At 43.0% G+C, this 26,324-nt stretch overlaps 2 protein-coding genes and 1 pseudogene across 4 annotated transcripts in view; 2 read left to right on the top strand and 1 right to left on the bottom strand.

Annotated features, from left to right (window-relative positions):
• Positions 1 to 2,317, bottom strand: part of LOC143527601 (slit homolog 3 protein-like) — a 45,987-nt pseudogene extending 43,670 nt beyond the window's left edge. Inside the window, exon 1 of the transcript XR_013134192.1 lies at positions 1,815 to 2,317. The product of XR_013134192.1 is annotated as a slit homolog 3 protein-like (transcript). The remainder of the gene's footprint in view (positions 1 to 1,814) is intronic.
• Positions 2,318 to 8,618: 6,301 nt separating this feature from the next.
• On the top strand, positions 8,619 to 16,125 carry enpp6 (ectonucleotide pyrophosphatase/phosphodiesterase 6). The gene is made up of 8 exons (XM_077021323.1): positions 8,619 to 8,911; positions 12,640 to 12,819; positions 13,145 to 13,256; positions 13,488 to 13,629; positions 13,731 to 13,910; positions 14,289 to 14,426; positions 14,993 to 15,113; positions 15,221 to 16,125. The coding sequence occupies exons 1-8, from the start codon at positions 8,674 to 8,676 to the stop codon at positions 15,427 to 15,429; spliced, it is 1,320 nt and encodes a 439-aa protein (XP_076877438.1). The 5' UTR covers positions 8,619 to 8,673; the 3' UTR covers positions 15,430 to 16,125.
• Positions 16,126 to 18,272: 2,147 nt separating this feature from the next.
• snx25 (sorting nexin 25) overlaps positions 18,273 to 26,324 on the top strand; it is a 28,228-nt gene continuing 20,176 nt past the window's right edge. The window contains exons 1-3 of one of the 2 annotated variants that reach the window (XR_013133942.1): positions 18,273 to 19,406; positions 20,854 to 20,938; positions 26,046 to 26,262. Coding sequence is in view for 1 of the 2 variants with exons in the window: in XM_077021321.1 (XP_076877436.1) it covers positions 19,071 to 19,406; positions 20,854 to 20,938; positions 26,046 to 26,262 (638 nt within the window). In the remaining variant the exon portion in view is untranslated. The remainder of the gene's footprint in view (positions 19,407 to 20,853; positions 20,939 to 26,045; positions 26,263 to 26,324) is intronic. The other variant, XM_077021321.1, reaches the window with a different exon arrangement.

The raw sequence follows: 26,324 nt of genomic DNA, 5'->3' as shown, positions 1-26,324 counted from the left end.
CAAATACCAAAAACTACAAGCTTTACATGACCTATTGACTTGTTTACCCAAGGCAAACATATTTAAGAAGGAAACGCGTAAACATGGGTGTATTGTGTTTGACATTTTGAATGCAGTGTTAGTCTGTGTTTGACTCTCCCTCTGGTTAGGAACATGCGTGTTTCAGACAGGCTATGGTTTTGAGGTTGTTTTGTGTCAGGTATCAATTTTACTGTACAGGCAGAAGAAATTCCCCTGCTGTGCGAAATGCACTTCATTTCAGAGGGAGCAGAGTTGAACCTTTTTAAGGTTTCACCACGTTCTGTGCTATTTATCACAGTCGTTTTAAATCTGATTTACAAGCATGGAGGAAGCTGGTTTTTTGGGGGGGTGGGGGTGTGGAGTGGGGGGTGCTGTTAGCTGCAGCCTGGTGATAATGTTGTGGTGACCGTAATGCTGACAGCAATGACAATTAAGGCTGTAATAAATAACCAGTGAGCTGAAGGAGTGTTGTTGTTTTTTTCTTTGTGCTAGTTATCAGCTTAGACTGACTGGGTGCTGGTCTTAAAAATCCCTTTGTGTATGTATATGAAAGAGGATGTGTGTGAGAGATTGTATGTACGAATGTATGTGTGTCAGTGGACGAATGTGTGTGTGTGTGTGTGTGTGTGTGTGTGTGTGTGTGTGTGTGTGTGTGTGTGTGAGTGTGTAAAGGGCAGGCGGGGCAGTAGTGTGAGGTTTCTCTGCATTCCAGAGAGCAGATGAATCATGCAGAGCTTAACAGAAGGAAGAAGCAGTTTACTCCAACGTGGCAAAACCAGTGCGGAGTAATGCTGAGGGCTCACCTACTGAGCACGCTCGGTCCACGCTCAGTACGCGCTCTTTTGCGTTCTGCAGCACAAAGAAAAACTGAGTTTTACTGCTGGCGTTTGTGATCACCAGAAGTTAATGACTTTGGTTCACTTTAGCAACAAAATGTCATTTATTCAGTATGTCATTGTTTTAAGATCTAAACCAATCATGCTCAAGCATTTTTGGAAGAACCCCCCCCCCCCCCCCCCCCCCCCCCCCCCACGCCACGCCTCCTTCCAGAGAGCATGTGTCACCCATGTTTGGGCATGTTGGCATCAGAAACAAACCTGTTAACATCTGAGAGATGTGTTATTTATTGCCAGAAAATTATTGTGCTCAATGCTGGATCATCAGACCTGTAATTTCTTAAAGGAGAACCTTATGTTTGCCTTGCGTTACAAAAGTTACAAAATGTTACAAAAGTTACAAAATGAAAAACATATTGGATATTCTTGCTAGTTAGGTGTCATTGGTGTTCATTCCCACATCCCCATTAACACTAACTAACCTATATCAAGGGGACATAGTTTCTGTAGTAATTCTTAAGAAAGCTTAGCTGTCTTGCTCAGAAACAGTGAGGCTGTGGAAACAACCCTTAGACACAAGTTTTTGTCCTGCGATGCTTAAGGAAACAGTCAGTAGGTTTGTAACAATTGTCCCGCCCTCGAGAACCGCATTATTGAAATTTTTTGGTTTTGCTGTACTGTGGACTTTACTGGTCATGTTATATGATCAAAATGCCCAATGCAAATTGTCATAGCATTTGTTATTTATGTAATATTATAATAATTATAATAATCTGCTTAAGCCACTGTTGACCATGTCACTGTATCCTTCTGCTACATGTGACGATTTCTGGCCTCTGACCCACAGCGTGTTAATTCGGTGGTGTGGGGCAGGACTAGCACGGACGTGAAGCCGGCCGTTCTGGGCAGGTCGGTGGGTGCGCACGTCTCTCCCCAGCATGTCGACCTTCATCACACCATCCAAGCCCAACTTCAGGATCACCGCTGTGCAGGAGCCTCCCTCCTCCTCCTCCTCCCCCACCCCCCGAGGGCCCTACGGCGTACGAGGGCCAGTGGAGTCTCCTGAACCCGTCCCACCTCTCCACGCACCCCACAGGGCCGTCCGGCCAGCCCCCCGTGCACGAGAAGCGGGCCAGCGTCATCATGAAGACCTCGGACGTCTCCAAGTCCGTCAAGAGCTGCTGAGATGCCGCAAGGAGGGCGCTTGGCTTCAGCAGACGTTGTACTGAACCGGAGGGTCTGGGAGGCGGTAGGTGGTCTGGAGACCTCACAGCCGACAGAACTGTCACACTGCAGCAGAGGTCCAGCTGGCGGAGCGACCTGCCCCAGGCCAGGGCTGAGGTCCACCATCCCGATTCAGGGCGACGGATCAATGGTGCATGTTTCGGTGCAGATCTCTTCATGGAGAGTTCCAGAACAGCGCAGCGGCGACGACCCGATGAAGACCCCAACACTGCCATGGTCGGGTGTTTCCAGACCCATTTGGGATGTGTATATACAGGAGAGCCCTCGTGTGTCACGTGGCAGCATCTTTTGCACCTTGTAGAAAAGCACTGAATGAGAACACGGGTGGCCCTCCATCTTCAGCATCGCCGCGGCCCTGGGACGCACATCTACGAGACACTTTCTGTTTGTCCACGGCTCGCGCCCAGCAGACAAAGAACGCACTCTATGACTTGGTTGTATCTTATCTCCAAACACTGTCAATACAGTGTTGTGTCTAAAGGGAATTTTTTATCATTATTATTTTTTGTTCCCTGTGATTTCTGATTCATGGACATTTTTATGAATGACAAAAGCACTTGGTTTTTTTTTTTAAGGAATACATTGATATTATGAGGCTTTCTACTGTATATGTGAACGTGTGTGTGTGTGTATGTGTGTGTGTGTGTGTGTGTGTGTGTATATATATATATATATATATATATATATATATATATATATATATATATATATATATATATATATATATATATATTTATATATATATATTATATATATATTATATATATATATATATATATATATATATATTATATATCTGTACACACACACAAACAAACAAATTTAGCTATATAGTACTGTGAAGAAGTATTTGCCCTGAGATGGTTTTCTGCATGATGCAAATACAATCTTAATCACAAAGACAAAAAATACTTTTAAAAAGGGTATTCTGTGTAGAAAGGGTAAAACCCCTTTCAAAATAACCTTTGCCCCTCCCTCTTCAATAGCAGTGACTGCAACAGTACAACAGAATCCTGCCTCCAAACCTTTAGAGGGTTCGATAGCCAATCACGCAGGTATATGTAGAGTTTAGCTATTGCCTTTTAATTAAGCCACTAAAATACTTTTTACACGCATTTACTACTTCACTCATTTTTCTTTTTGCTGCGCACAGGGAAAGATTATTGACATTTGTCCATAGGCCAAAATTCCCAGTGTTTTGAGATCCATCAAGGGAGCCGTGCGGCACCTCTGAAGATGCCAATCATCTTGTTGACATGCCATATATTGGCACGGCAGACACTCCTGCAAGATTCAGCTCTGATCTTTTTATTTCTCCGCTGAACAAAATACTTTTGCCTGGGAGCATACATTTTTATTTTTGCCAAATCCATTTCTTCATATATTTCCTAATTAAATGTATTCTGAGCCAAGACTGAATTTCGGGGGGAATTAATCCAGTAAGCACAAAATATCCTTAGAATTAGGTCAAGTTGAATGAAGGTGACGGTCTCTTGTTCTCATATATGAGCTCCAGTTTTAATTACGCTACACACTGAAAAAACGAAGCCGTCGTTTATTTATTGTTTTTCTTTTCCTCCACTTGCTGCGGAGAGCTCTGAAGAAGTTCAGGTACACGGCTTCACGTACGTAGAAATGCAGAAAATCAAGACGGACAGCAAACACTTCTCCACATCATTGCACACCTCTGTGTCTGTGTCTGGAAGAACGTGTTCACCTAACTGAATGTGTCTCTGTATGCATTCATGGGTTTTAATCCTGTGGATCATTGAATATCTAATAATACTATAAGATTATGTTATATAAATAAATGATTTGTTGACAATAAATTGTAAACACAGTTTGGTTCAGAATTTCTCTGGATATGAATTGCACCACAGGTGGAAATACTGATACTGTTTACTCACAGACTGATTAAATTAGAGGCTGCATATTTGCTCCAAGAAGGGATTAAAGTATTAAATCACCCCCACCCCATCCACACCCAGGACAGCGTGGTTGTACAGATCCTGTTACATCTGGAAAAATACTTGATAAAAAGCCACACTACACATTTCTTAATGAATAATAAGAGGACACATGTCCACACATAATAAGAGCAGAAACTGTGTCCTATGGCAGTAAGCACAATGACACCTGCAATACTGCTACTGGCAGTCGTGGCCTGGCGGTTAGGGAACTGGTCTTGTGACTGGAGGGTCGTGGGTTCGATTCCCAGACAGGCCATGATTGGAGTGCCCTTGAGCAAGGCACCTAACCCCAACTGCTCTCCGGGCACCGGGCTAGGGCTGCCCACCGCTCTGGGTACGTGTGATCCACAGCCCCCTAGTAATCACTTGTGTGTGTGTGTGTGTGTTCTGACTGCACAGATGGGTTAAAAGCGGAGGACAAATTTCGATTGGGGTGTAAAAATCACAATTGACAAAATATGGCTCATTTCATTTCAGCTGTGAGGGAAGATCTAAAGAACTGGGCTGGGGGACAAGAGAGAAAAGGGTGGACAGGAGGAGATGGTGGACAGGAGGAGACGGTGGACATTGATAACAGCAGTTAATCGCCCAGCCCTAATCACAGCACACCCTCACACTATAGGCCCCTCTGCCCCAGGAAACACATTTTGGTAGGTCACACATTCTCCCACAAACACCCACAGATGCAGTTTTGCATCTCAAAACAAAACACTGGACTACCAACATTTGCATTACTGCAGCATTGTCTGAAGAATCGATAAAGCACGTTCACTCTGGACTGCTTTTTTTAGTCAAGCTTAAAATGACAGAAACACTTTCATGTGATAAGAATTCAAAGCATATCAGTGGCTATGTGCTCGTATGCCTGACGCATTCTGCCACATATTTTTAGAAATGTCAACCAAACACGTGCTTTGTTGTGAGGCCTAAAAGAATTCAGTTCCTCTGATGATCAGAACCAAACACAGTTGTCTTACAAACTCTGAAGGAATTAGGATGTCAGAAGCAATGGTGGGCCGACTGTTGTAACATGATCTTGTATGTGCGTATTTGCATGTGTGTGTGTGTGTGTGTGTGTGTGTGTGTGTGTGTGTGTGTAGGCGGAAAGGAGTGGCCTTCTCGCCTTTTGGTTTCAGTTGCTGTTTTCAGACTATGAATCTACCCGCTTAGCACAGCCCAAACCAATCCCCCAGCAACCCTAATGGCACCTGGGTCACCATGACAACCCCATGGCAGTTAATTACTCAACCCCTAAGTAAACACATGGGTCATTAGGAAAGTTTACTTCCTTCTCTCTCTCTCTCTCTCTCTCTCTCTCTCTCTCTCTCTCTCTCTCTCTCTCTCTCTCTCTCTCTCTCTCTGCTTTCTCCTCCTTTATTCACCTAGTGGCCAAACTAGGAACTGTTTATGATTTGATAAAGAAAACTACATAATTTACAAATTGCTGGAATCTACAAATCAAACCACTATTGTACCACAGGTATTTGCAGTACTGCTTGCTTCTTCCATGTGGTGGCTTATAAAAATGCTGAAACCCTGGTTATCCTGGTGAAATACAGAAGTCTAGATGATAAAACTGCAACTCTATGCTCTGCAAAAACTCATCACTCTCCAGTAGGCTATGTTCAAACGTTTTCCCCCGTACTCACTAAGAAACATGTTCGCATTAACCCTGTCCTTTACGTTACAGAGCATGTGTGATGTAAAATCCCCTGGCTTTGAGGTGCTAGCCTTCAGTCCTCTGATTATGGCCTAATCAGGTTGGATCATATTGTCCTTTAGTGCCTTTATCTATTCTCTGGAACTCCTTACCCAAATCTATCCATACTAACACCTGTCTGGATACTATCACTCCCTCTAAACTACTGCTTCTGGCTAGTAAACTTTGGTTTGTGAAAGTCTAACTTATTAGTATTAATATAGTTATTGAAATTTCTTTAATTTTTATTAGTGTTATCAGTGGACATGTTTATACCCCAAAATTTGGTGCATTGCACAACCTAGTGGCAAAAAGTGGACATTTTCATTCGCAAAGCATAGACGACTGTAGTCTACACGGGAACTGATATCCAGGGGCGGACTGGCATACATTACTACCGGGGATTTCCCTGGTGGGCCAATGGGTTAGTATGTATGTATGCAGCGGAGATCAGAAAAAAAACAACTTGTCCCAGAAAATCCGGGCCGGACTACAAAAACATACAGCAGCTGTGTCACTTATTAATACAAGTAGTCAGGAACTGGAAAAGCCTCGTCCGTACTAATGCCACATTCATTATATCTCCCTGTCCGCATTGCCATAAAGATGGAGCAGTCTAAGCCAGGGTCTAGAGACTCTCCCAGTCTCGCGTCCATCACTTCTGGACATACATCTGGAAATAAATTCTTTAAACTTATTTTTAATAGTTTGATTTTACCCTTGTTTTTAAATTCAACTGTAGTCAATAGTGCTGGCCTGAATTTCTGTTTTGAGGTAGAAAAAGGAGCTGCTTCTTTTAATCCCAAATCCATACCTGTCAAGTCTCCCGTTTTGGCCGGAAAACTACCATATTTTACCCCTCTTTCCCGTCGTCCTCCCGTATTAATATTTTCCCGTAAATTCCCGTATTGTAATATAATATATATCTTAAAAGCATTCAAGTGCCTCTCCAAACTGAATTATGTCGCTAGTCTCGCGAGAATGTCAACCTGCAGTAGCCCGAGTGTCAGTTCTCGCGAGATTAGCGCTGACAGCGGAAACAACAAACCCGAAAAACTAATCAGAGATGGATGAATGTAACGAGAGAGAAGGCGTTTCTATCAAAATAGTAAAGGCGTCGTGTAAAATATAAGGGGTCCTGGACCTTGATTGGGTCCTTGGTTTAATACACTATTAAATAGCAATACTATTATTAATAGTAATACTATTAAATAGTAATAATAATAACTTAAATAATATAATAATTATAATATAGAAGAAATACATTAGTTTTGCATTTTTATTGTAGGTAGATCGATTTGACTAGGTCATCTTATAAGTAGCTCGCAAGCTGAAAAGGTGTGGGCACCCCTGGTCTAAACAAACTACGAAACGTAAAGGAGGCAAATGTGGTTGTTCCACTATGTGGCTTTGTAATCATATTATTGCTGGAAATAATATTGTCCATATGACAATAAAAGCTGACATATACACTGCGTGCCATGTATAGATTCATATACAGTATATACACACACACATACAGATACATATATATATACATATAAAATATATATAGTGGGCCAGTCTGTCAGGAACTCCCGGGCCACTTTTTCTCACCAGTCCGCCCCTGTTTAATATAATGTATTTGTGGAGGAAACGTAGAAAACGTTTTAAAGTTAAACGACTTTCCACTTTCTCTGAGCATGCTAACAATTTCATGCTGTTTTCACACTTGAATGTAATTTTTAGTGGATGTTTGATCTTTTCTATCCCCCTGGGTTTCTCAGCCATACGTAAACTCAGACATTATCTGATCAATATGATTACGTATAATATGTAAAACACGTGTTATTGTTAATCAACCTTCCTTGTTCATTTAAACCATTTCATGGTGGGCCATTTATCAGATGCATTCAGAATTTACAAAGACTGCTGAGGGTCAGGGTTGGGGAAATGTTACTTCATCATTCCCAAGAAAACTACATATTCAGATAAGCAGCAGTTGTAAGGATATACCGTATGACAGATCTGAAGGTCAAATCCTGGAGATTAGCAGGACACTTCCCGTCTCTTGAAGAGTAAACCAGATGAGGGGGAAACGTGAACCTTTCATTCTGTCCACACTACTTGCACTCGGGATGTCACATAACGTAACAAAAAGTTAAATTCAACATATAATATCTGTCAGTTCTACCAGTGAAGAATAATGTATTATTATTATTCATAATTTATTATAAATTATACAAAATAAAAAAAATATTAAATGAATTCATAAATAGATAATTCAGATCAATCAATGTTCTTTACTGATCAACTGTTTTACCTTATCAACGTGTTATAAAAACGTTTAATGTTTAGCACGTTTATCAACTGCCTTGTTAATCATAATAATCTGAAAACTGTTTAGTGTCCTGGGTCATATGTAAATTACGATGCATTATTTTGCTAAGACTCCATGTCCCAGAAAATAAATTAATATTATGTAATGAATGTTGATTTAAACGGTAAAGATACTAGGAAGTATTTTTGATGAATTTGGCCATGCTAATCTGCTGCATTCTAAATGAAGAGTGGCCTATTAGATGGACATTCCACCTCTGCACCCAGTATTTACCTTTAATTTGGCTAATAAACGGACACAATTGCTTTGCTACTTATGACTTGTTGCCACTTACACCAAGTGTTATATTAAGTCTTTCTAAAACCAACCAATTTAGTAGCTTAGCTTCCACAATCTTTTATCCACAGCGCCGTCCAGCATTCTCCTGTAAAACTGTTTTTCCACTTTCTAATTTGACCACTGCACGCGATAGCACGCGCTAGCTGGCCCCGCCCCCTCGGTGTGTCTCACACCCTCTGTCCTCTGTCCCTCTGTCCTCGTTTACTTCTCTATCAGTCCCATACATTATCCTGACGAGGCACCATGACAAGAACCGCAAACTTCTACACCATCATCTCCGTCTTGCTCGTTGTCTCCGGATACTGCAACGCGAGCCGAAAACTTTTAGTGTTCCTCATCGATGGATTCCGTTATGATTACATTCACGATCTGCAGAATTTGCCAGGATTTAAAGAAATTGTGGATAACGGTGTCAAGGTGGATTATATGACGCCAGACTTTCCGAGTCTGTCTTTTCCTAACTATTACTCACTAATGACAGGTGAGCATAAAAAATGTGCATTTAAATTTACAACTCCAACTTTTGTCAGACCTCCGTGTGCTTTGTAGTTTATCCATATTCACGTGAGCATAGGTCAATGTCAAGAAGATTATCAAGATAGTACCTAACTACAGTGGATAAGAAGACAGTAACAGTTTTTATGTGCATATTTATATATTTGTTTATTTTACATATAAATATTTTAAGTGCTTACTGACTCAGAGAAGAGGTGAGTTTTCAGTCTCCATTTGAAGACAGACAGTGTCAGCTGTATGCTGTCAGACCCTGTCCTCAGCATGGACGTTCATTAACCCACCAGCAGCGTCAGCGTGGACGTTCATTCCCCCATCTGGGTGTCAGGACAGAGAAGAGTCTTTATGTCCTGCTTATTTCCATCCAGCGAAATGTGCTGTTGGCATGTTTTAAAACGATTATGTGGGAGGTTATGCCTCCTATAATAACTCCCATGTGCCCACTGTAAAAGAGCTATATTTATGATTTGGTCATCATACACACACCCACAACACACTCTGTTACTCACACAACCCCTTAAGAAAAGACCAAAATAACATGTAAAGCCAAGTTCTTTAAGGTCAGCCTCTCTGCGAGTTGCTCCTTGAACTGGGGGCTGATAATGCTGGGAAAATGGGCACTGGTAATGCTGGGAAACATAGACTTGACAGCTTGCAAGAATCACACTGCAAATACACATTTTAGCTGTAAATTCATCCTCGTTACATGTCATGCAGAGACTGTTGATTGCTAAGAGCATGTAAAACGAACAGGAGTGTGCAGTGAGTTGTGTCCAGTTGAGTGGTGTGGCCTGGGGATCCACAGGCTGATCACCCCATAAGGGAGGATATTCACATTTAAAATCAGTGGCAGAAGAATCACTGTTAGGTTGGAGCCACTGAAATACTTCATTGAAATATATTCTTAGAGCATCACCAGTAAGGCATGGATGAAAATGTCAAGAGTGGTTATTTTGTTAGGGAATCTTTGAGAATCTTTGGTTCTAAAAACATATATATAGCAAAAACATCTACTAGTTTTGAACTTGTGTGAAGGCGAGACTCTTCATAGCATGTTTCCTTAAAGTGGAGAACAACAAATACTTCTACACATCACTTCAAGCAAGTAATCTTTCGAATACTTGGTCTTGAATATAGGAAAGTATTCAGTCATAATAATTAAGGATAATAATCTAATCTGCAGTGTTTGGTCTAAAGTCCCATCCATGAGTTCTGCCATGATGTCTAGATTGGGTACAGTTTGACGCTGGATAACCAATGGTTGTACATTCTACGTTGAAAAGAAGAATGACGCTTCTTTACATCTTATGTGATTGTTCAATTCACCAAAAAGACAGTGATACACTTGAATCTGAAAAATTGTCTTTTCCAGATCACATTCTCTTTATCTCTGGAAATTACAAAGTGCTGGACTGCACCCAATGGTATGAAAACACTAGAATTACAGAGGAATTATATGATAAGACCATGTATGATAAAAAGCCATATAATGTTTAAATGCTAGAGGCTGGGCAACCCTCCTAAAGCACAGTCAGACCAAATTGAAGGAAAACCTCAACACCCTCTCTCAGTTCCTCCTCTTCTTCCTCCTCTGTGTTGATGCTTTCATGAGCGTGCGTACAGAACTGAAGTACTTAATGGTAGTCAGTGGTGGTAGATGAGCTCAGCAGACTCAGAGCCAAAATGCTGAGAGTGTCCAAATTTGTGGTGCACGTTGTGCACTTAGGAAGTAAAAAAACAAACAAACAGCAACACAATAATTTCATTACCAGATGAGCCTGTATTGTGTTGACTCTCAGGAGGTTTTCATTGCACAACATTGCTGGCCTTAAAACTGAAGTGAAATGTAGGCTTTATGGGTAATGACAATAAGACCACAGACAGCAAATGGCCATGTGCCATTCTGTGTACTGTTCTGTTCTAGGATCTGTGCAATAATGTTTGATTTGATGGGCATCTCAAAGCCAGAAATATGCACTTCAAAACAAGTAAAACAATACATGTATTAACCAGACTCACATCTAACAAAGCATTTTTGTAGTACGGCAAACATGAAAAATGTATCAATGTGAAAAATGTGTTTGTACACTACACTAATGATAAATCTAGACAGATAGACTAGATTATGATGTTTAAGGGCTACACTACAGTTATTAATCATTATTCAGAGCTGGACCTGAAATCAGAGGCTAAAAAAACTTTTAGCACAGAAAAGACACAAAAGGATGATGTCTCATAACAACATCTAAGGACACTTCCTAGAAAGTGTTGCTAAAAGTTACCCTTTCCTGCAGTTGCTGTTATACTTTGCATTACTAGGACTGAGGTTTGGATTTGAGCATGAAAATCAGGTTCCAGCTCAAAGCTGCAGCTACAGATCAGGCCAAACGTCAGAGTGGTCATGGGAAATGAAGGGATGTAGGGAAGTAAAACAAGTGAAAACTATCAGGACGATGCACATGGTTTTAGTGACGTGCAGACGACCAAAGGCTGAATGGCACCATTGATTGTAAGAGGCTGGTACAGCTCATCGCTCTAACCCTCCCACACAAGGACTCTCCACAGTGATAACAGCGCTGTGCGGCCTCCACTCAACCCTCTTACTCCGGCCCTCTGTCGTCGACAAACGTCACACCAAAGGCTGTAAACGTGTCGGTGTAGGTGACGGCCACGGCGTCGTGCTCACCGAGCCACTTTTGATCGTTGTGCTGTCGCCATGACAAAGCGCTGGAATTAGGTAGACTGGCTATTTATGGAGGAATGCACAAAAGTCCAGAAACACCCCCCCCCCATCTCAGACACAAGGCTATGGGCAGAGATAGTGACACCTGTTCCTTATCATGAAGTGGAAGACTGGACTGGCTGTAATCCCGTGATCAGTAAAAGAACATGTAAAGACATAGAGCATTAAAGTTGCATGTGTTCCCTTAAAAAAGGGATCTTAACACATGAGTATCTTGGGATGTAGTTTAAGAGGAACCTTTTAAATAGTAAACTTAAAGTCTTAAACACGTCCCTACAATAAACTAACAGGTGTTTTACATTGTAATTTCTTAAACCCACAGCTTCTGAATGTCTGCTGTCTCTATCAGTTTGTCTCTCTGTTTCCTTCTCTGGCCTCAGTTGAAGACCATCACTAAGCTTAAATATCCATCCTCTCCCAGTCACTGCAGCCCTCTAGAGATGTTTTGTATCGTCATATTTGAACTCAGGTCTCCTCCACCTCTCCACAGAGCTGGAGCAGGATTAGGAGAGGGCGTCTGCCCTGACACTCAAACTCAGACTTTGGCAAACAAACCCAGCAACAAAAGACAAAATGTGGGCATCAGGAACAACTGCTATTGGTCCCATCACCGTACTGCTGGAATCTAATTAGGCAAAGATGTTTTTCTTGTAAACTCAGCAAATTACAGCACTGGAGAAAGCAAAAACCGTCTACTTAAGACAGAGCTTTTAGTGGAGACAATATACTACCTTTATTACTGTATTAGGAAGGCTCACAATTGTTTAAATATGATACTTCTGATTGAAGACAGTTTAGTATATGGGGATCTTAGAAATGTTTCTCTGAACAAACTGGCACTATTCCATATTTATGTTATATAAGAAACATTTTGGATGTAAATCAGAGAATTATGTTTGTATTGCTCTTTAATTAAAATGTTTTTGCCGAGCTCTATCCTCTTGACCCTGCAGGTCGGCATTGTGAAGTGCATCAGTTTACTGGCAATTACATGTGGGATAAGGACTCGTTGAAGGAATTCTTGATTGGGGAAAACCCAGACAGTCACTTACCCATGTGGTGGGATGGATCAGAGCCTCTGTGGGTTACCATGCAGAAACTTGGCAAGAAAGTTCACATGTACTATTGGCCAGGTTAGTGGTGTGTGTGTGTGTGTGTGTGTGTGTGTGTGTGTGTGTGTGTGTGTGTGTGTGTGTGTGTGTGTGTGTGTGTGTGTGTGTGTGCGTGTGTGCGTGTGTGTGTGCGTGTGTGTGTGTTTGTACTTACATTCAGCTCATCTGAATAAATGGACAAATGTTGGACAAAAGTATTTAATGCCGATTCTGCATCACCTCACTTTGACATACACATGCCAGACTGAATTCAGTGTAAACCTGTATAACAGCAGACCTGTGCAATAACCATGATCCCAGGTCGAACTTGTATTTATTCATTGAGCGACAAATTTATTCTGGGCAGGTTGTGAAGTGGAGATTCTCGGTTATAAGCCCACATTCTGTGAGAAATACATCTATAATCCCTCTATAAATAACCTAACGGATGCATTCCAGGACGCTCTGGATGTTCTAAAGTAAGTCTTAAACTGACCTCTCCAGCACAGTCCAGTCAGGACGTCAACATATAAAAAAATATATAATATATAAAATATATTTTGTCATAAGCTTGAACAAACCCAAAGTTTTAATACGTTGAAATTGCACGAATGTCTGCATATTGCTATCATATTAGTTTATCATGTACTTGCTCGGTCCGTGTGAAATGCTGATTGGACACAGCCCACATGTACATGTGTCCTGACCAGGGATGGTGGGGCTGACATGGCCGGTGTGTACTATGAGAACATTGACGTGTCGGGCCACCACTACGGCCCTGGATCAGGGGAGGTGCAGCGGGCCGTCCACTCACTCGACGGGGCTTTCCAAACCCTAAACCAGAGAATCAAGGTGTGTGCATTATACCCATTTCTATCTGTATTTCCATATATATGCAGTAGAGCCAGTTGCTGTAGAATTGTGTCTGTGGAAACTGCAACTGTGCATTTCAGGAGAAAAGCATGCAAGAAGACTTGAACGTCATCGTGTTCTCTGACCATGGGATGACGGATATCAGCTGGATGGAGAAGGTCATTGAACTGCAGGCGTACATAAACATGACGCAGATCATAAAGATGATGGATAGAGGGCCGGTTGTCAGTCTGTGGCCTAAACCAACCAGGTTTGAAGAGGTGAGCTGATAGTCGTCTACACTGGCGCTGAGCACGACAGGAATTCTTCATGAAGGAACGGCCTTTGTAACTTGGCTGAACAATATGTTCAGACTTTGTTCTAAACTCGTTATAGTTTAATATGAGGTAATTACAGGGGCTGTGCGTTCACTGAAGTGCACAGAATCAAAGGTTACTACAGGTACAGGGTTCTGTGGGGATCCTTTGTGAACACAAATACATACTGTTGATGACATCTGGAAATGGCGTGTATCTTTATGTAGTCTCTGACATTAATGTCACTCGGGTCCTTTCATTCATTCGTTCATTCGTTCATTCATTCATTCATTCACTGAGCGAACTACATAGTGCAGACCTCTTACTTTATATTTATTTCAGATTTACAATGCATTAAAAGGAGTGAACAACATGAAGGTGTATAAGACACATGAGATCCCAGAACGCTTCCACTATAAGGGAGGAAGGTTTGTCTCACCTCTGACCCTTGTTGCTGACCCTGGATGGTTCATTACTGAGGTTAGTCTCTTCAGTTTCACATTTCAGTTTCAATGCCTAATCACCACTGACAAGTGAACTTAATCGGCTTGGCCAACATCAGGCTCCCAAACGTGTCGCAATCTTCATGCCTGACCATGTTTTCGTCAGGTCTACTTAGCAGTTCTAACGGAGCATTATTCAAAGCTCTTAATCATCTCTGTGTGGAGCACAATTGGTATGGAGCACGGTGCCCCTCTCTCGTCACCAGGTTCCTCCGGTTCCCCTGTCGGGCCCCTTCTTTGCATTTTCATTTGGCCATTCAGTCATGATTCAGTCTTGCATATTGCAGCTCCTTCCTGGTCTAAAAACAACAGCCTTCTTCTGAACCCTTTCAGGAAAGGCTCGGCAGTAAAAGTAACCACCCCGTCTCACCCACCTGCGCGTCATTAGGGATTAAAACATTGGCCGGCATTCCAGAGACTTTAGATCTCATGATGGGGGGGGGAGAGAACATGTGCCAGGAAGTGACCCAGAGGTGATTGCTAAGATGGCAGATTCAGGGAGACGGACCAAACTTGTCTCACTCGTCTTACCCAATATTGCAGAGCAAAGCTAAGCTACCCTACTGGCAGAATGGCACAGGAGAGCAGGGCTGGCAGCATGGTTGGCATGGCTACGACAATGAGTTCCTGGACATGAGGGGGTTCTTCCTGGCTCAGGGACCAGGTAAACTCCATAACTGGTGTCAAACATGCACATTTCACCATACGCAGTAACACAGCTCATAATTATCTGCCCTACAGACTCTCGCTTAACTGATCTCTCCCCGACAGACTTCAAGAAGGATTTCCGAGCGGGTCCGATTAGATCGGTGGACGTTTACAACGTGATGTGCAAGGTCCTGGACATCGAGCCCCTGCCCAACAACGGCTCCTGGACAAGGGTGGAGTTCATGCTCACGGGCTCGGCGCCCCGCGTAGCGCCGGCCCACGCCTGCAGCAGCGTGCTGGCAGCCCTGGTGTTGCTGACCGCTGTGATCTAGGGGCCCAAACCCAGCACGGCTGCCCCATCCAGGGCGTTTCACACTGCTGTTGGGACCACATCGAACCCGTCAACGCTGAGACGAGGAAGCACTGAAATGTGGACTGAACAGGCGTTGTGCAAGTATTTGAAGAATGTAGTTTTTCACATGTTTCAGTACAGTGTGAGTTAGGCCTGCATAGAAACTCTAGTTGTACACTCATTCTAAAGAGCAAATGTAGCCAGTTTTCAGCTAGATTAGGAGCTAGATTAGGCAGAGGTGAAAAATAGGTATTTTATGTTGGTAAAGTTTGTTCCAGCTCTTTGCACATGTACAATACACTGGGACATAATCTGAGACCAAAGAGATTGCTTATCATTGTGATAGATCTTTCATTGACATTTTAAAGACTTGAATCACTCAGATACTTTAAAATGCATTATAGTTTTTTTTGATGTTCCACAATGTAGTAATGTTGTACCCAGTCTTTTTGGTCTGAATGGCAGAGAAATGACAAAGAGTGATTTAATATCTCATTCCTCAGTATGATTCTGAGTATTTCTGTCCTTTAATTAAGGACCACACTCTTCTGAATGTTAATCATTTTAACTTTCTGTTAAAAGAGCTTCACTCTGATTTTCATTACTGAATAAGATTATCTGTAGGTTTGTAGTAATGGATTTTCCCCAATAAATTTTTTGCAGTAGTGACAGTAAACATTCCATCACATTTCTTTTTAATGTGTTTGTCTTGGTTCATTCCAGAATTTAGTTAAATATCATCATTATAATATTGTAACTGTTAGAATTTCTACTCAGCATGTACGCATCTAAGAAGCTGCTAAACACTTGAATAGTCAAACCGACCTCATGCTAAGCATGTCTTTAAAGCAATACTGAGCCTCATTAGCAGCGATTATACATACAGTATATAGGTACAATTAGTGACATATTTGTGTCTTAGTGTGACAGTGTGTAAATTTGACTTGGCTTTGTTGCATCTGTTTTTCTTCTTCCATCAGAATGTTATAATCCTAATCTTACATTCTTACACCTTAAAGCTGTAAGGAAGCACCAGACATCCTATATCTGAAAGTTGTACGTTTTAGAATTATACTTTTTCCCTATAAGGGCCTGAGCAAGGCCCTTAACCCTCAATTGCTCACTTGTATAAAAATGAGATAAAAATGTAAGTTGCTCTGGATAAAGGTGTCTGCTAAATGCCATAAATGTAAATGTAAAATGCACATCCACATTTCACACCTTCCCCTCATTTATCTGTGTCGTGGGAGAGAAGCAACAGGAGGCGAGGGTGGCAATCATACATCTTTAATATCCACGTAACCGAAGCAACAAGCAACGTAAACAAACAAAAAAGCACAATAGCGCCAAAAAACGACTCAATGCACAAAGCACTTAATAGTAACAGGAGCACCTCTGAGTGGTGGCACAGGGATGCTCTTCAGAAGGATCTGGAGAAACGTGGAGTTCTGGCTCTCTGGGTTTATATAGGGCAGGGAACAGAGAACAGGTGCACATGCTGATGAGAGGGTGTGTTAGTAGGCAGGAGGCTGGGAACAAGGGAGCGGCCTGGTGTGTGGGTGTATATATATATATATATATATATAATATTACCGCCTTCTAACTCATATACCCCACAAACAAAATAATATACACACATACAAACACGCACACACACACACACACTTGACATTAAATACTTTTGTCCAACATTTGTATATATATATATATATATATATATATATATATATATATATATATATATATATAGCAATTTACATCCGTTTATTTTCCTCCAGCCCTCCTTTGTCATCTCTCCATCTTCTCATAGGAACCCACTGGTTTTAACACCCCTTCAATTTAAAATTAGATCAAACAATCTTGCTATAAATATTCCACTGCTACTGCTCCAAAGCACCAAGCAACTGCATTTCCTACGAACAGAACTTGTTTATGTGACCATTATATTTTTATACTTATCTGTCCAACTCTTTTGTCCTTTCTGTTATCCTTCCATTCATCAACAGTAACCTACTGGACTCTAAATTACCTCAAACTGCATTTCATATAGATGGAAAAAAATCTAGCATTTATCTTTTTAACCCCCCCCCCCCATATTGTTTTCTTATAGAAACCCTGTTCATATTTGATATTCATACAATTGTAATGTAAAGTCATAACAAATATATTATAGATAGTATATATAGTGTTCATATTGCTCCATGTTGCTTTGACAAGCTCAGAGTAATGACACTGATTGGATGATATAATAGACGTTGTGTTGTGAGTTATTTTGCGTGGCGTGGCATTTTTTAACACGTCAGTAAAAGCAAAACAAATTTGTGTCAAGACATTTTATGGCCACGACTGATATTCACAAGTTGAACGTGAGGTGTCGCTAAAATCACGAGTAATATTAGGGAAAACATAAAAACATAGAACTAGAAGTTATCCCGGACTTTGTCGTATTTTAGTTGTTATTTTACATATAATGGCAGGAATATACTTTTTGAGTTTTTGTGAAGACTTTATGTATATAAAATATTTCTAAATATATAAAATATGCAAATGTTATACTCACAAAAACAACGTAAAGAACAAACCCGGGTTAGAAATGTAGCCATAACTGTGATATTTCCCTTATGGTAAACGTAGCTAAATCCTAAAGTAATATATATTACTGTGCATTCACAAAATCCGTATATTTTCTATAATATTCCCATCTTCCTATTATATGTTTATTGTTTGGATAACATGTTCCATTACATGAGAGACGCACGTGTCACGCGGCTCCATGATTGGTCGATTTGCATCACGTGTCATCTGGATACGTGTCTCCGCCCTCGAAAGGCTGGATTGACATAATCGCAGGACACTGTACACTGAGATTAGGAATAACGAGGACAAACTGAGTGCAGGGATAACGAAGACACACTGAGATTAGGAATAACGAGGACAAACTGAGTGCAAGGATAATGAGGACACACTGAGATTAGGAATAACGGGGACACCGTACACTGAGATTGGGGATATGTTTGCATAGTGTCAGCTACGGTTCGGATTTGGCGCAATCTGTTGCGGGCTGCGATGGATATTCCGCAACCAGAACGTGTGCGTGTAACGTTCGCTATGTTATTTTGACGTGTGGAGGTGGACGTTTAAGCTACGGGACGTTATTAAACGTCACATAGCCGTTAGCCCGAGCTGTGCGTTAAATACCGGCGTCCCGATTATCCAGCTCTCTGAGCAAAGTCGTTGATCTGGACGCGTTAATCTGAACGCTCGCCGTGTTCTGTATCGAGTTGCCCGCAGCGCGGACGCGTGTGTCCAGGCGTCCTCGTCTTTGTGTCCTTGCTCGACGTGCACCGATTAATCGACTAAAAATCGCAGACTTAAACACCAAACGCCCGCTGTGTCCCCGTAGCCGGCCGACGTTCCGCCCGTGTTCGCGGTCACGACAGCGCTGATCCCCCCGCCACTCGGACGCGCCCGCCGGGCGTGAACGACGAGCCGCGCGGCGCTGCTCTCCCCCCCGCCAGGATGAACGTTGTCCCGGACACACGGTGATGAGCAGCAGCCGGATAAACTCCAGGGACATCACGTCCGTCCTCTGCGCGCCTTTGAGGACATGTCAGTTCCAGCATGCGTCCCCACGGCAGCAGCGGCGGTAGCGGCGGCGCGGTCGGAGCCTCCACGCCGGGCGGCGTCTCCTCTCCGGCGGGCTCGCACCTCCGCGTCCTGCCCGCTCTCTCCCTCGGCGCCGCGGCGTCGGCGCTGCTCCTCTTCCAGCTGGGCTACGGGGGACTCACCCTCACGTCGCTCCTCCTGAAGCTCTTCGTGTACGTGTCCTTCGCCTTGGTGTGTTTCCTGCTAGGGAGTTGTGGGCTGCTCCTGATGAAGAGTGTCCCCAAAATAAGACGATTTGACACCGCGACGAGGCGCCCGCCGAACCTGTTGGATTTGTTCAGCACCTTGATGGTGAGGATGGTGAAGGTTTTGAAACGATCACTGTTTGACATCTTTATGTTCGCCCAGACATCACACCACCTTACGTACCATCGATTTTGTAGTTGTTTTGGTGTAACTTTACATTAGTGCCACTGTGTGAGTTATTTGAGTTGGTGTGTGACTGATCTCTTAATGAACAAGAACACCAAGTTTATGCGAAATCCATGCATGCTGCACAAAAATCAGACTTCATCCTTCCAAAGTGATGAGACACAGTCGCTTTTCATTAAATACACGAAGCAAGTTGTTCCTAGATTTGAGTAATACGATGCGAGTAACTGCATTGTAAAAGAAAAAAACTAAACTAAAACGAAATGTTGTGAATCATTCTAATTCTTTTTTTATTACAATGTGTGACTGAAGATGTTCCTAAAGGTGCATTGTAAATTTTAAATATTTTAGCAACCGTTTTAGGCCAATTTGCAGAACGCTTAACACTGATTATGCTGATTGCTATAATAAGACAAGTCAGGTGATTCTTTGCCAAAGACCAATAATGGAAACTGGTCCTCACAGCGCACGTGCTTGGGCTAAGAACATAATGATGAAGCTTCAGGTCTTAAGAACCGGGTGGTGCTGAAAATGCAGACACCATCAGACTGGCGTGGTGGAGAAGCATTAGAGAACCTCTGCACTGATTCTGGGCTTGCGTCATTGTGCAACATCCGTTTGGCTGCTGTCAGCAGTTGCTGATGGTGCCAGAATTATTCCTGGATAAGTTTAAAAACATAGGCCTGCCTATTACCATGTATGGGATAATTTCGGTAATGTAGTACAAAATGCCCGGCCAACATCTTCTGTATCCAACTCCTTGCACACCGATCTTGGTGTCTGAGCAAATGCACTTCTGTACAGTGGAATGGGCAGGACCCAACGGGAGAGTGATTTAGTCTGAGGAAGGGTGTTCACTCTGGGCAGGGCGGAGAGTGGTGGACAGGGAGGATTCAGTAGGAAGACCAGACCACCAGGGAATCTCCCAGTTATCCCGATATCCTGTCCGGGCCTGGCTGCAGACATGCTAAGTAGTAACAGCAGGCTGACATTGGTAATTGGGAAATATAGAGTGGTTTGCTGAGGCCAGCGTTTGGCCTGGGACACGATGATAATGCAAACAACAGGGTACACGGATATTATGGGAAACTTTATGGACGCATGTCTTTCTTTTAATTGTTTTCAGCAGATTTAGTTGATGGGTATAAGATGTTTGGGGGGTTAAAAACATATATAACAGCTATCAAATTTTGCTAATAAAGGTTATAATAACATATAAAGTCATGATAAAAAAATTAAATGTCATGTAAAGATGAAAACTCCTTTGAATGTCAAATATGATCCATAATTAACACTTCCCTTGACATTGTCACACAAATAACAGTGTTATTATTTTCAATAATGAGGTTTTTTTTGTTTTCTACAGGGAAGGTTCTCTATGCCTCTTCTGGACTCGGTACAGACCAGACGTGTCGTGGTGTCGCACAATGTGGATAAAGCCCTCAAAGAAGGTGTGTTGACTTTCTTTCCACAGGAATGCAGAGAATTTCACCAATGGCCCTGTATCGGCCCTGGTGAAAGTCCTGTTGTAAAATGACACGTGAGGCACGTATTTGCAATAAGCAAATGAGCCAAACGCTGAGGTCGTATGAATCATAAAGCAGGTTCTTTTAGATACAGTGACTCTAAAATAATATATTGTCACTCTTGTTTTGGCCACGTCAGCCTAATAAAAAAAGTCATTACCAGGAGGGTATAAAAGCAGAACGGAGACCCAGCTAATAAATCTGTCTGCTGCAGCTGTTGTCAAGTGAAAGGGTGAAAAATAGGAAAATGTCAGAATCTCTCAGCCTTGCCTGTCATCTCGGTGTGTGAAGGGTAGGGGTGTCACACAGGCCGTGCAGAGGAGACGAGCGGAGAGAGAGAATGCGGAAAAGGCTGAAGTCTTCTGGTTGAATGGAATTTTTTTGAACCGCAGATTTGCTTTTGATTAAAACTGGTTCTGGAGAACAGCGTGAGGATGGCAGGCTCCGAGAGCGAGCTGGCACCCGCTGGCCTTTTCAACTTTGCCCTTCATCTCTCCCTCATCCTTCATTTCTTCACCCAGCCCCTCCCCCTCTGGATCTTGCCATCTCTCCGTAGTGGCCTTTGGAAATCCCATTTATATCTTCAACACGTCATGGACCAAAATGGGTTGCTTTACAGGTAGATTTCCTGCGGTTCACATTTGCCTTAACCTTTGTGTCGGAAAAAGAGAAGTGAATCAGAACCAGCACACCCAGCTCGACGCTTTGAGAGCGTATCCCTGGGCTGTTCCGAACAGCCTGTGATTAGAGGTACGAATCTTTTTCAGAGATTTGGAGTAGAGCTGGAAACATGAATCGCGTCTCGAGTCTTGCTGGGGTCATTTTGGACACAGAGTTCAGGCACAATGTGCTGCACCTTTGCAAAACATCTACCTTTTGTTATTCTTTCTCTTTTCCTTCCCTCTGCTATGGATAAAATCAGATTAGAGTACATGCCACTGGTTGTCTGTGCCACCCAGACACTTCCTCTTAGTTCGGTGACAGGTTCTACATCTTTATATTAAAATACGTGATTTTTTCCTTTAATATTTTCACATCACATGTTTTGTTTACTCTCCAGAAATGTTTGAATTTGTGTGATAGAAGATAAAAACCACGTGTTTTACCAAATGAAGTATTTACAGGAAAGATGTCAGACCTTTAATTAGGTCTTTTTGATAAGGCATTCAGATTTTCTGAAGTATAAATGGCAAATTATACCAACCACATTTCTTCTTGCACCATATTATGTACTAATTTAGGTGGTATAGTCTGTTCAACAAGTAGGAATGTCCTGGTGTGCTTAAATCAATCGGATTCAAATGGGTAGAGCAAAGTCTGATCTTTGCTGTGTAAAGACATCTATACTTTGTGAGATCTTTGAGAAGTTTTTGCACCTCTGGCTATGTACAGATCAGAATGCCACTGCCCTGTTACACCAGGCCACTTGGAGATTCTTTACATTCAGTAGAAGTCCACTGACGTCCAGCTGGGGCCCTAGCACCATGATGGCCGGTGGTGGTGAGCTCTCTCTCGACTGGGCGGAGCTGCCTTACACGCTCTTAGCCTCCAGCGTCGTGTCTAACAGAAGCCAAGCATGTGAGCCGCTCACGCTAACAGGCGCTAGCGTGAACTCAATCGCGCCTTGTAGTCGGCAACAGAGGCCTGTTGATCCTTAAGCCTTAAGCGGCACGGATGACTCTGTGTTTACATTCACGCTAACACATGCAGACGTTGCCCCCTCGCTCCAACATCTAACCAGTTCTTCTCATTAGCTGATGAGCAATTTATTGTTTTTAATTGTGCCAGGCTTAAAACTATGGCAATGCTTCCTTTATCCAGAGGCAGTCCCTTTGAAAAAAGTGGACAATATGTGATAATGTCTTGGTGGTGATCCAATGGTGTAGCTCCATGTGTAATTTGCTCCATCTGGAGAGGCAGATAATGGCACCACCTGCTAAGTGCACCAGTTGTTGCAGACACAGACTGAGCGACGTTTGGTTCCTAAACACAGCTATAAAAGGATTACTGAAATCATTTGGATGGAAAACCAAAGGCGGATGTGTCTAATGCGCTCTCATACAGACTCAAATCAATTTGTGGAGAGGCGTTGGATTATAAACGAGTTGTCTCCCGTTGACCTGTGTCCCTTCTTTTGTGGGGTTCTTGGTGTTGCACGGCTGCCACGTTATGATGTTGAGCCTCGTCTTCTCACTGCTGTTACGCAACTTACAGGCTCCAGTCATTTGGTGTCCCAGTTGACTGTGCATAATATAAGAATCTAATTAACTGGAGCAGAAGAGATGGAGGGAGATGGAGGGAGAGAGGCAGAGCGTGGTTTCTGTTCCACAACAAGACAAGTCTCCCTTTAATAATTCAAAGGGCAGTTTTCCTCATGCTGCGTTTTTCATCACGAGTTGCCTTGGGGCGCTAATGGCTCGTTTTTGCTAAAGTTGCACTCGCCACAAAAACGATTACCGAGTGCCTCTTCTCGTCTCTCCTTTGTCGTATTTAGTCATGCTGTGAAAAGTTCGGCGCTCTCCAGCGCTTGAGTTGCGGTCTCTGGCAGAGCACGTCGGAGAAAAGATCACATTTGACGTTTCAGTTTATTTCAGCATCGCGCCCGCCGTGTCTGCATTTCGATGGTTCTCTGCAAAGTTCGAGGCCTGTTCGATGCTCTGTCTAAAGGCCCGACGCAAAGCTGGAGATGGTAGTAGCAGACGTGGAAAATCCTGGCCTCCGGGCCAATTGCCTTTGCTGTAATTTGAAAATAGGAGTTTGTGTTTGTCGATGATTCACGGCGTGGGCTGGTTCCATCATTCTCTGCATGGACATGACCGTGACATTTGCATTTAGGGGAAGCCTAAGTGCTTCAGACAGGTTTTACTGCTCTCACTGATTCGGCCATATATCTGCTCGCATTCAGATCACTCTTCATTTTCTTCACGGTGCCACGGTGCCTCTGACTTTACTCTGATGCGCTCTGATGTTACTCTGACGTTACCTCCCAGCCCCCCAGACACCTCAGAGGCTGCAAACACAACATTTGGTGAGGAAAGCAATGTCACATTGGAGCAAATTTGGAAAGTAATCAGAGTTTGAGTTAGAAAGTGACTTGCCATGGCATTTTACGGATCCTTTGCTCTTTGTCTTTCAACAGAGGCCAATCCCTCCCTCATCTCCTACCTCCGCCATCTCTGTTGGGTCAAGTTCCCTATACCTTTGAAACCATGTTACCAGCGTTGACTTTTCTACATTGATTATTTTTATTTAATCTAATAGATTGCCTTTGAAGCAATTTTCCCCCAAACCATGATATTAACTTTTTCTAAAACTGAATCTTTTTGTTTCAGTTGATTCCTCAGCCCTAAATATGTTTGGATTGAATCTGAGTCCTTAAGTCTACAGAGTTTTAACAGAGATTTGAAGACAATACTATTGTTATCCTTAATACACTGTTATCATTAAATAATTGGTGATTTAATTTGAGTTGTGTGAAATCTTTTGTCATTGCTCAATGTTCAATTGTACTAACATAGTATTTCCAGGCATTTTAATAATATGGTATTTGTCAGCATTGTCTATTAAATTATTTGCTAATAGTGTGATTAGCAACTCATAATTGAAGTGGACTGCCAGTGTTTTGTCTGGCCTTTAGCCTGTGGATTAGCCATGCCTGGGAGATCACACATGCCTGGCTCGTGTTCTACAGGGTCGGGGTGTAGTTGTGCTCTCTGGTTCCGCCTAACCCAGTCTCAGTGCGCTCAACTAATTGGATGATGGGCCTTATCAGGTGTATCGAGCTGATGTAAGCACATCTGGCTCTTATGAAAGTTCTCTCGCTCCCTCCCTCGCTCCCTCCCTCTGTAGAATGGACAGACTGAGAAGGATCCCGCTTCTCTGTTTGTCATCCTCTTTCTGCCTCTTTTATCTCAGTCTCCTCTCCTCTCTGTCTCTCATATCTTTTTTTTCTTTCTCTGTCCCTCAGTCTCTCTCTCTCTCTCCCTCCCCCTTTTCGTTCCCTCCCTCTCTCTCCCTCCCTGGAGCCTGATGGGTTTGGCTGAGCGGTTCTAGCAGGGCCCGTAGAAGCGCTGGGGCGTGGTTGCTGCCATCGAGCCTCACAGAGCAGGAGGAGGTATCTCACTAGACAGCATCGGGTCCTAGTACTAGCAACCTTCCGGGCCGTTGCTTGTTTAATGTGTTCAACGCTTTTAATGAGGTTCTGTTCAGATTATGCTTTAAGAGCAGTTAGACTCCTGTTCTGTGATGATTATTCAAGCAGTGTTAAAGCATTACTGGACGGGTTTGTGCTGCAGTGCTGGTTTTTGAGTGGAAACCCACAGCATCCTTTAAAGCACACGGGCACGTTTCTCGTTAATCAGGAAATAAAAGGAGGGCACTGGTGAACCTTGCGGTCACGCCCACCTTCCTCCCACTTTCTGAACACTTCAGCACGGCAGCGGGAACCCGGATGACTTCACAGAGCCACTGCTGCAGTTTGCTGTCGTCCGTAATCTCCTGGCAGAAGTGCCAACCTCGTACCATCTGTCACTTTGGAACCAAGTGCCTCCGTCCTTCCCAGACTGCCTGCGCAAGGCTGCGTGTCTCTTCCAGGCCCGACCTCCCCCGCCTTAATGTAGCTCTGAAGCTGGAGCCCACCAGGCGGATGGAGGGCCATCGGCCCACCAGGCGGCCGTCGAACCAGCTCTACGGCTGGAGTGGATCCAGTGTGGAAGAATGCTTCAACTCCTGCAGACAAAAGGAACGTGCCAAAGATAATTTTGTCCCTCGTCCTCATCTGGGCAGGCACGGACGTGCCGATGTGTCCACAGGGAGTCGGAAAACAGGAGGGGTGTTTTGCCTCACGGTGTGATTAAATGCCGACATAGCTGGCTTTTCCTATGGCAAAGTCGGTGAATGGCAATGGAGTTTGTTGAGCTTGTATTTCTATTATTGTTGTTTTTTGAAGAAGGTATTATTCTTATGGCCATAGCATGCATTTAAACACTCCTCTCTCCTCTCCCCTCCCCTCCTCTCTCCTCTCCTCTCCCAGTGTTTGATTACATCTACAGGGACTACATTCTGTCCTGGTATGCTCCCCTGAGTCTAGATGAGGGCCAGCTCTATCAGATGCTCTCTGAGGATTTCTGGGAGATGACCAAGCAGCTCCGTGCCCGCCTGTCTGAGGTGGACGTGGTGAATGTAGTTTGCAACGACGTTGTCAAGACCCTCCATGCTCATTTCTGTGACCTCAAGGCTGCCAACACGAGGTATAATATTTTATATATTATATAAAAAATATATAATAATTGGGAAATGGTCAAATTCAACA

Source organism: Brachyhypopomus gauderio, chromosome 11 (genome assembly GCF_052324685.1).
Source record: "Brachyhypopomus gauderio isolate BG-103 chromosome 11, BGAUD_0.2, whole genome shotgun sequence".
Classification (NCBI taxonomy): domain Eukaryota; kingdom Metazoa; phylum Chordata; class Actinopteri; order Gymnotiformes; family Hypopomidae; genus Brachyhypopomus; species Brachyhypopomus gauderio.
This window is presented reverse-complemented; position numbering and strand designations above follow the sequence as displayed.